Consider the following 10,580-nt stretch of genomic DNA (forward strand, 5'->3'; position numbering starts at 1 on the left):
CTGTTTTTCTTTTTTCTGTTGTAAGGCACTTACTATCCTTTTGTGTTGTAAGGCACTTACTATCCTTTTATGGTGTAAGACAGTTACTATTTTGGAAAATTTACAAGATAGACCTGTCAAATTCATAACTTTCATTAAGGTCACGGATGAAAGAAGGTGTCCCATCATTACAAATTGCTATCCATACCCTAGCCATATACCTATAAGTCCCAAAAGCTAAAACTAACCTGGCCTACCTTACTGATCATAGTTGAGAAACATAGCAGAGTTGGCCATCCAAGAGAAACCCTGTAATATAAAGAATATCTACATTGCTGCTCTTGTTAAAGCCATTGTTAAGATATAGGCTTCAATTATTATGACTGTAAATAGAGAAGGATGATAGAATTTATTCTACTGAACTTGATGATATGGTAACATAGTGATTCAAGTCAGCATACTGACTCAACTCAGATCTAAGTCGTTCAACTTGACTTTCTGCTTTAATGGACTCCTCCAAGTTCGGGGATCTAGTCTTGACTCTGGGGAGATTGTTTTTGACTTTCCATTTTAATATATGGGACATGATATAGGAGTTTGGCTCATGAAAATACCTCTTTGCTAAAAACATTTAAAATTCTTACATGATGGTTGGTATTCCTTCGCAAATGTATGGAAAAATTTTCCCAGATCCTGCAACACTCCTATTTTGCTTACAATATTTAAGCATGAGTTATTTTCCAATGGATTTTTTCTCCTTTGTTTGGCTAGAGAGGTAAGGGGAAAATAGTTATTCAAAATCACGTGGCCAATGAACACCTTTTTCCCAGAGAAGTCTGTTCATACATCAGATTTCCATAGACCCCAAAAATGCTGCACTGAGTATTTATTTGAATAAAATCTTTCCTTAGAAATTGTGGATTTCCTGGCATTCTGACTCGGACACTATTTTTATTTCCAGGATGCCGATGGTTCAGTGCCTTTCTTCTGGGGCACTGCACCTGATGGTTGCCTTGTCCTATCTGATGATCCACATGTCCTCAAAGAGGGATGTGGAAAATCTTTTGCTCCTTTTCCCCGAGGTAATATTCGACTGCTAAATTAGACCTTATCTATTCTCTGACTGTTTCACACATCAAGCATAGTGATCTAATTTTTGTCTCTTATTTATATTGATGTTGCATTTGGCCCTGCAGGTTGTTTTTTCTCTACATCAGGTGGCTTGCAGAGTTTTGAACATCCTCTGAATAAGCTGATGCCAATGCCTCGTGTTGATAGTAAGGGGCAGATGTGTGGGGCGAACTTCAAAGTAGATGTGTTTGCCAAGAGGCAGACTAGCATGCCTAGAGTGGGTAGTGAGGCCAATTGGGCCAAGGAATTTTGATATGAACCAGGTCAATTGGGCTAATGAATCCTGATAAGAACAATTTGATATTTAGAAATATCATTTTGTTTTTTATTTGATATGTATTATTTTCATAATCAATACTGATGAAGCTGAAAAGTGAGTCAGTTTTGCAATGTAAAGGTGATTTCAAAGGCTGTTACTGGCTTATACAAGTTTGCTATCTGCAAAGTTAGTTACTCCAACCTTTCTGATTAATATATATCGTTGACTATAACAACCCTTGAAACTAATGTAAATAAGACACGGGTAGAAGCTGCTTGCTAAGAATAGCACATTCAATTGCTTAAATGGTTGTGAGAAAACTCTGAAAAGGAGCAGCTTTATTTCAATAACATACCAAACATCATAAAGAAATGATGTAAGAGTCTTTTGTAATAGTCCATTACCATCTATTTGGTAGTCTTTTAAACATTCAATTTTTTTTTTTTTAATATATGAAACATATGCGTTATCATTTATTTGCGCTTCAAATATATATATGAATGTTAAAAGCATCCTCTGCAGAATTTTTAATGATTTTTTTATTAATTATAAATTATTTTTTAATATATTTTAAAATGTGAAAATTTAATATAGCTAAAGCTGGTTAATTTAGTTTAGTTTTTCTTAGTTCATTTAAAATGATATATTATTTAAAGTTGTGTTTCCTTTATATTTAAAATGATACATTATTTTTAACATTTTATGTTTGTAAATTAGTTAAAAAAATTGTAATTTGAGGAACTTTTTTATTATGGCAATAAGTTCTATTGTTGTCTACAACATTTCAAAAGTTTACCAAGTCTTACGCTTAATGGATTTGTAGGTTCGTAGTGCATTCACCAGAAATTTGACAGTAGCCAAAAAAGGCTGAGATATCCAAAACAAGAGATTACCAAGAAACCAAAAAACCATCAAGATATACACACAACCTATAGCCATAAGAAATTAGAAAAGGTTGTCGGTGCATGGGTCCACCCCCCACGGGGTATATTTATCCTCCTTGACGATAGTAATCATTTGATTGGCCCAACTGATTTGGGTTTGCATTGGCCATGTGGAGTTAAAAGTCAATTCTCTCTCCCAGCATCCCCAATTTACAAGAAGATTGGCTTACCTTATTCCCAGTCCAACAAGAATGTAATGTGATCACATAGGGAAAGGTGGATAACAATATTTGAATCCGAGAAACCAATAACTCAAAATCCCAACTCTTAACCACTTTTGACACAAGGGTACCCTAGATAAATTTCTGAGTTGTGGATATGGCCAGTTGGGAATCTCCATCCACTTGGATATTAGAAAAGCCTTATTTGCTTGCGCTCTGCAGACCTTGTTCTAGAGCAATAAACTCTACAACATTGTTGTTGGTGATTCCAAAGTTGCCAACATATATCCTTAGTATTTCCACGCCAGTCCTTGAATAATCCTCCATACTTGGTTGGGCTTGGATTTCCTTCGGCAACCCCGTCAAAGTTAAGATTGGAAAAACCAAGGGGCGGGGGAGTAAATTGAGGAGGGGAGTTTATCATCTTGGGAAATGGATTAATTGTATTTTATGTTCCATGCTTGTTTCAAGAGTTCCCACCCCCTTGCAACCAACACCACAATAGTTTGGCTCCCAAGGCTTTGTTAAGCATTTATGGATCCCTCAATCCAAGGCCCCCTACCAACTTTGGTTAACATACCTTCTCCCAAGCCACTATAGCCCACTTCCTAGTGTGCTTAGTGCCTTGCCACAAGAAATCTCAAAATTTGGTAGTGATAGCTTTATAAATCAGCGTATGCGTTGGCAATGTTGAAATTTGGTATAGCGGTAAAGCTTGAAGAACATCTTTGATCAAGGTCACACGACCTTCCAAGTTCAAAGATTGGAAGGTCTAGTTGCCAATTCGATTTGAGATCCTCTCAAGAATGTCTTGCCAACAAGAAGCACATAAAAAATTTTCTACCTGTGAGATAATTTGTTCGTTGGTTTTTGATCAATGATGAAAGTTTTATTTACTATGTTTATAAGCAATTTATTCTTAATAACACTTATTTCTCAATCACCCAGTCACTCTTCCCGTCTCCCCCTTGGATTTCATCTCAATAGTTTTCCCAGATCACAACTCTATTTTGGCTTGACTTCTCTGTATTTCAGATCTTGTGCTTGTGGATTTATCATGATAGTAAGGACCTAGTGTGTCATAAGTAAGGAAATGTCAATATTTCTCCAAGAAAACACATCCATCATGATGGTCTACTATGCCAAATCTCCCATGTGACCACTCCTCTTCCTCCAAATCTTTCACTAGTTTTTCGTCTACAAAGGGATTCTTAGATAAAAACTAGAAAATATGCAGTTGGTGTTCTGGCTGTTCTTGTAAGAGAGTTAAGAGGATTACTTGCAGTTAATGCATGGTGAAAATCGATAACTGAAAATTAATATGCTTTATAAATGCATGGTGAAAATCGATAACTGAAAATTAATAATTCCCTCTACATGCTTCATAAATGCATGGCCATCCCATGGAACTTTGTTATTTCTAATTATTATGGCCATTCCCTTTTTGAGGATACTCCAGGCTTTGAAAATACATATGCTACATAGATCGGTTTAGGATTCAGTCTCACAACAGCAACAATAGCTAAGAAGTATGGAAGAACAATTGCAGCTTTTTGTTTCTACTAAAAAGCAGTTAACACAAGACTGTAAACAAGAATTTGACTTTTGGTTTTGGCTCCATTTCCTTGTTAATATAAGCAGTCCTCATTTACAATGTCATTTTATAACATACTGCCGAAGGTTACAGAAGGACTAATAGAGAGAGTGGGGAAATTGAAGACAACATACAGTTCTGGCATCAAAGATATGCATAATATAGCCCATGCACTTGATGAAACGTCCCTATCAAGTTTTGAGAAGCTCAACTTAATAGTATCTAAACAGTCTTCAGCTCTAGATGATGTAAGATTCTGCTTTGTCACAATTCACAAAGTAGTGAAGTGAAGAGTGGATTTATATATATTTTACCTGTGTGCAGGTTTTGGCCATTGCTATTTCAGAGGCTGATGCAATTCTCGAACCAACTCAGACTCTGTAATCAATATTACCAGCTATGTGTACTCTAATAGAGTAATCCTTTGCCACAAAATGTTGTTACTTTGATTTCCTTCATCTAAAGTCTCTTTCAAGCTACCCTTCAATAGCATTTTAATTTTACTGAAAACATGGAACATGCTTATCATTTGAGTTACTAACGATATATATTTCATGTATTTTAATTGATACACAGTCACATTGTGGCACTTTAAGATCACATTTTTTACTACTCCGTTAGGAACAATTAGAAAATATTTTTTTATGGGAATTTACACAAAAAATTCATAAACAAGAAAACTTTACTATATATATACAAATCATCACTTTTTGAGTGAATAGAAATAACCACTGTGACAGTAAAAGAGGCACACCAGAGGCTAGAGAACATAATAGCTCAAAGAAAGGAGTAGCGAATCCAATACAGTGCATAAGTCAACAGCTTTAAAAGTTTCCTCGGCTCAAATCTGTCCACTTCAATCAACAAAAATTTGTGTCCCTTCCATTGGTCTCTTCAAAGAGCATTCAAGCACCTTCAGGGCTTTTGCTATTTAGTCATCTCTTAGCTCTCTTGCAGAGTGCATGTTTCCATTTGTCTTTGCCCTTTCTGGAAGGAGTTCATATGCCTGCAAAATTCAGGATCACAAATAAGGAGTAGTCTACAAGACAGTTAACACTTTATCACAAGCATAAAAGGACAAAACATCATTCAGTGAACATCAACAAATCATGAAGAGGGCATGTTTAAAATAACATAACAATCTACTACGCTATCATATACTATTCCATGGAGGCAAAATCAGCTTGATGAAGTCATGAAAATCCAATGAGATCTTTGATTAGAGGCAAGGAATCAAAAATCCAACAACAAAAAACGCAATGATAAGGTCCAAACCTCGTTGGCCTTTGATCATCTAACCAGAACTTTATAAAGATGTAAAATATAAAGATCTATAAATCTAATAAACATCGAACCATGAACATAGGTATGAGAACATAGTAACTACATGTTTAAGTATAAAAATCAAACATGTTGCATGAACATAAATAAGTAAAGAGATTCTATTTGACAGCGAGCAAATTTTTCAGTGACCATGAACAGATTATGAAAAAGGCATTTTCATAACAACATAACAATGGGAAAACATAAATATACTTATCATATGATAAAGGGCCACCCAAAGACGCCATGATAACCTAGCTTATCTATTCTTTATGCATACCTCATTGATTCCCACTAGAGTTGAAGTCCTTCCATAGATGATCAGTCATGGTAGAAGATGATGCTTCTCCACTTATTCTATAGTTACCTAGAAAAATGTCAAACGTTATCACAAAGAAATTTTATAGAGCATCAAGGTATATATGCACACACAATGAAAGAGTGTCAAATGTACCTGGCATGGCAGGTAAGGTTGGATGGTCTTGTATCTCTCTTTGGTCTTGGGTTATCGCCATGGTTGGGGATTGTTGCATCGCTGTAAAAATAAACATACCACATGTTAGAGAATAGTGATGATTAAATACTTAAATCTAAAACCATGACTATTCAACACATGAAACTAACCTGGAACCATAGACACGACATTATTTGGCCGATGACGTCCTCGCTTATTGAGGTATCGAAACTCAAATGGTTCATATTCTGATGGATCAACATTTAAATCAATTTCCAAACCACTGTTTTTTCTGCTGCTTCTTCTTTTCTTTGTGGGGCTAAGGAAACTCTTCTTCCTCTTCAAAGATGGATCAAGAGAACCCAATCTAGGTGTGAAGTCAAAATCAGTAACGTGCAAATTATTGGCTTCATCCAACATTTTTTTAAGCATACCAGTCAACTGGATTGTCTTTGCCAAAGTAGTAGGAGGGTTATCGAAAATGAGATGTGTATAGCTAAACAACTCCTCCCTTGCCAAATGAAGTGCCTCGGCATCTGCATCAACAACATTTGTGGCCATAAGAGTAGCATCGACATCTGCATCATGGTTTTGAGGCTCTATATTGATCTCAGGTGGGTCATTGCATATGTTATCCTCTGCAGGCTGATGAAGCAATGGATTTGAATTATCCGAGTGGAAATACAACCAATTAACCTTTATGGCATGCTTGCAAATGTTTCCACGGATAGACCATGGACATTCACATGTTATAAAATCCTTACGATACCAGGTGACAAGGTATTTTTTACCTTGATCTGTCTGACTTCTCACCCAATAAGCACGGGTTATGTTCTCATGAGGACAACAATCAGTGTCCAAAATTTTTCTTGCTCGTTCCACTGATGATTCTAGCTGCTTTTCTCTCTTGTAGTTGTTTAGAAATCCTTCTTCTTTTAAGATTTCCTTGAACCGATAACAAGGTTCAACTGTTGTTAGTAACATATGCAATAACCAATCCATCCTCCGGGCACATTTTTTCCTTCTATCAGATAGAAATGTTGTTTTTAGGTAACAATGGTATGACTCAACAACATTATTGGTCTCTTGATTTGCATGAGGAAACTCCCGACAACCTTTAACCCACATACCTAATTGCAAATAGAACGATGTCAGTCTCACTATATCACCTTTATAAAAGAAAAAAATGCATATAATACAAAAAAAATGTTTACTTACGAATCTTATCTCCAGTGACCCAATTTTTGTTGAAATAGTCTAAGAACTTCTCTTCATCTGCAAACTTGATAAAAAATTGATTGATTGCATCTTCCACTTCATAATTGAGAGTGTGTTTCATGATGAAACCTAACTCACTGAACATCTCCTTGGCTTTTATGGAACTAGTGGCCAACCGATTGACATTTTTCAACCAAGCCCTCCATACATGCCAAATGCATAAGATCACATCACAACCTGTGATCCTCCTGCCATATTCAATGCATTTTAGTGTGGGATTTTTAGAAAAAATGCAAGTTTGGTTATATCATGACAATGTTAAAGTTACCTCAAGGCACTGATTTCAGCCAGTGCATCATCAACCATGAAAGCATTGACTTTCCAATCAGGACGGATTTGGAAACACTTGCACATGAGCTGCTCCAGCCATATTGCAATATCATCTGATGTGTTTCATGATGCCACGACCCATGCAACAGGCACCCCGCTTTGTTGTTCATCAAATGCCACGAGTGTATACAACTGATACTGTCATTTTCAACATTACATAAATTCAAATACAAGTTATTAATCATTTTGAATGTATACAACTTAAATAAATATATTCGATAAGTCATTGGCATCTGAGTTACCCCGTATTTATTGGTGTTAAATGTTGAATCCATGGCTATTAAGCTATTGTGCGATAGCTTGACCATTGTCTCCAACATCCACTTTGTTTGAATCCCTATTATAAAAGGGACCTCCACACCATTGGGCTTTTGGTAAAAGAAAAAATCTTCCCGATGCTTTTGATACCAAAGGTTTACACTCATTTCATCCTTTTTGTGAAGTTGATAATTTCCCTTTGCCAACCTATTATAGATGTTTACAATATCTTTCCTGCATAAGAAAAAATCTCTATCTCGAGCTGCCACATCGATGTCAACATGTCTCTTAATGTGGGTTCTATACACTACATCAATAGGCACTCCCAAAAAGAAACAACTCTCTACATATGCAACAATGTCCCTTGAAAGCTTTGGCCTATGCAAGGCCCTGGTCTCACCTGAAGTGTCACATTGACCATGACAAGCCCAACCTTCTCCATCTTCATGTTCATACATATTGAAAGTTAATATTGCTCTATCAGGAATTTCATGCATAACTTTCATAATAAAGTGGCATTGGCAACCCCTCTTCTGCACAAATGAGGTCCTTCGTTTAGCTGAAAGATTTCCTCTTTTGTCCTCTGGGCCAAATGAACAATGATAACTACACCAAAAATTTAAATTGTTAGTACATACAAAGAAAGATAACCTTGGTTTCAAAAGATTTAAACAATATATATTTTAAATACTCACATATCATATTGCAATGCAGCGGTAGCTCTTTCTTTTGGTTTTTTTTTTGTTTTTCGTATGAATTTACATGGAGCAATAGGATTTTCTTCCTCTCCTTTGATAAAGTCAGCAACTCGTCGTAATGGGATTACAGCAACTCGATCAATACTATTGTTTTTTTTATTTATTTCCGTCCAAACCAAGTCTTTACTAGAGAACGTCATTTTTCCTTTGAGGTCTTGCACCTCAAGATCCATGATATATTGCCATTTGCTTCGCTTGCCCATTTTGAACTGATCTGGTCAAACAATATGCAAGGACATCAAAACCGAAATTTCAATCTTAGCAAGTTATCCAACATATATATATATATATATATATATATATATATATATATATATATATATATATATATATATATATATATATATATATATATATATATATATATATAACCTCTTTTATGCTTTTTTTGAAGTCTAAAATATAAATCACTCAATAATGACAAAAATAAACAGCACAAAAGGATGCAAAAAATTTGGGATGCAAGCATTTCCTTTAAGATGTTGCTTCTTGCCTCATTCACTTTGAACCAGGCATTCCTTAAAGGAAAGATTCCTTTGACAACATGAACAGATGCAATCCAATGAATGTTGGCCATGTTTTTTTAGGGTGACCATTTGCTAAGCAGGACTAGACTTGAATTAAAGGGTTTTCTACAATGTATGTTTACATCACAACTCTACTAGTAGTCTGTCCTCAAAGATTCTCGGTGCTGCCATAATATATGTGAAATTTATAGCAAGCAATCATTACACTCACATTCCACTACCCGTGGCAAAAGAGATGTGTTAGAACAAAGAAAAGGCCCTATTGTGCCTTGTGGCATTCATGTTTAAAGTAGCTCTCCACTAGAGGCATTGTTGTTGACTAAGCAATAGTATAGCCTGGCCGCAAAAGAGTTACTTTATTTTCTACTTCATATAACCCTCAGGGAATAGTGAAAAAGTAAATTCAAAAATCAGAAAACTAGAAATACACTGCAACACCATCTAAGCCATATTAGTCAACCCAAGAAATCAATGGAAGAAAATAATAGAGAGCCAACCCATTAACCATCAGATTTACTTAGGTATAATATAATCATCAAGAAGAACCACTATGTTAGTTTCACTCTTTAAACATCTAACAAAGGCATAATCAAAACCAATGAAAACCACTGCATTCCAACTACCACCATTCACAGAGTACTGATAAAGCTTCAAGAAAATTAAAAGACCATTGTCACATGCTTCTTACCCAGATATCAATTTTCTTTATAAAGTAAAAAAATCCCACCTTTCATTTCTCACAGGTTTCATAGAATCTCCCTACCCCATATATCAACTTGTTTTAGAAGGGGAACAAAATCCCACTTATAAATTTTCACATGTTAAATAGAAATTCCTGAGGATTCTCCAATGCTATTGAGGTAATAAAGCTCTCCCCTACTTAGAGAAATAAGAGGATTGGAGTATATAGAATAATGAAAAGGTTGGACCATTTTCTTATATCAGACCTCTTTTTAGATGAAGCTATCAGATCCAAATTCAGCCTTATGTGGAGGGGATTCTAACCACAACCTTGTAATACTAGAATTGGCTCCTATAAAGAAAAGACCCCTCATCACTTCAACCTAAATCCTGAATGGTTAAGGAGGAAAAATATGTCAAGAAACTAAAGGATGCATGGATTCTCTCAGGGATCAGCTTCCGTATAATTTGAGGAGAACCTCAAAAGGACTAAACAGGTCCACTGATTTGGCAATTTACAAAATACATAAGAAGGAGAGATTACTTAAGGAAGTGGAGGAAAAACTAGAATCCCTGTACAAAAGTGATGGTTTTGGTTTCTTAATTGAGCCACAAAATTATAGGTGAATGAGTTGTAAGCAAAGAAGAGGGCACTAGTTTTGGATAAAGAAAATTCCTAGAGTCTAAAAAGAAGGGCATTATGATGGAGATTCAAAGAGGAATCCTATACAGGCTACATTTTGATGGAGATTCAAAGAGGAATCCTAGAAAGGCCAAGACACAAAAATTGAACAAACAGTCAAAAATCAAGCCACAAACATGAATCTGGGTTCATGGCCTTCAAGATGTACTTAAGCTCAAACCTGAGGATAACAGAAAAAGAAATTGAGAGTGATTGATGCT

At 35.6% G+C, this 10,580-nt stretch overlaps 3 protein-coding genes across 4 annotated transcripts; 1 reads left to right on the top strand and 2 right to left on the bottom strand.

Moving 5' to 3' along the window:
• Window positions 1-934: 934 nt before the first annotated feature.
• Window positions 935-1,601, top strand: LOC149247300 (uncharacterized; the record flags this gene model as incomplete). Its single annotated transcript, XM_089443821.1, has 2 exons — window positions 935-1,061; window positions 1,176-1,601. Coding segments are annotated over 2 exons (315 nt in total), but the record flags the coding sequence as incomplete, so codon positions are not given.
• Window positions 1,602-4,807: 3,206 nt separating this feature from the next.
• Window positions 4,808-6,482, bottom strand: LOC149247301 (uncharacterized). The gene is made up of 4 exons (XM_089455863.1): window positions 6,016-6,482; window positions 5,846-5,926; window positions 5,672-5,758; window positions 4,808-5,074 (listed from the first exon to the last, which is right to left on the bottom strand). Exons 1-3 carry the CDS (start codon window positions 6,404-6,406, stop codon window positions 5,673-5,675), a joined length of 558 nt encoding a protein of 185 aa, XP_089311989.1. The 5' UTR covers window positions 6,407-6,482; the 3' UTR covers window positions 4,808-5,074; window position 5,672.
• Window positions 6,483-7,073: 591 nt separating this feature from the next.
• On the bottom strand, window positions 7,074-8,656 carry LOC149247302 (uncharacterized). Of its 2 annotated transcripts, XM_089455862.1 has the most exons (3): window positions 8,407-8,650; window positions 7,696-8,317; window positions 7,074-7,591 (listed from the first exon to the last, which is right to left on the bottom strand). In XM_089455862.1, exons 1-3 carry the CDS (start codon window positions 8,640-8,642, stop codon window positions 7,517-7,519), a joined length of 933 nt encoding a protein of 310 aa, XP_089311988.1. In that variant the 5' UTR covers window positions 8,643-8,650; the 3' UTR covers window positions 7,074-7,516. The 2 variants fall into 2 exon arrangements, with proteins under 2 accessions (XP_089311988.1, XP_089311987.1); XM_089455861.1 differs by having other exon boundaries at window positions 7,074-8,317; window positions 8,407-8,656.
• Window positions 8,657-10,580: the final 1,924 nt, after the last annotated feature.

The sequence above is a fragment of the Pinus tabuliformis genome, chromosome 7 (assembly GCF_031772625.1).
Source record: "Pinus tabuliformis cultivar Carrire ecotype Pingquan chromosome 7, CPIR1, whole genome shotgun sequence".
In the NCBI taxonomy this organism is placed as follows: Eukaryota; Viridiplantae; Streptophyta; class Pinopsida; order Pinales; family Pinaceae; genus Pinus; species Pinus tabuliformis.

Bases quoted from the DNA above. Each gene is read 5' to 3' on its own strand.
- LOC149247301 (XM_089455863.1), bottom strand. From the start codon at position 6,406: ATGGCCACAAATGTTGTTGATGCAGATGCCGAGGCACTTCATTTGGCA. The intron at 5,927-6,015 runs GTTAGTTTCATG...TTATTTTTACAG, and splicing joins TGTCGTGTCTATGGTTCCAG to CGATGCAACAATCCCCAACC. The intron at 5,759-5,845 runs GTACATTTGACA...ACATTTTTCTAG, and splicing joins AACCTTACCTGCCATGCCAG to GTAACTATAGAATAAGTGGA.
- LOC149247302 (XM_089455861.1), bottom strand. From the start codon at position 8,642: ATGGATCTTGAGGTGCAAGACCTCAAAGGAAAAATGACGTTCTCTAGT. The intron at 8,318-8,406 runs GTGAGTATTTAA...TTTTTGGTGTAG, and splicing joins GCTGCATTGCAATATGATAT to TTATCATTGTTCATTTGGCC.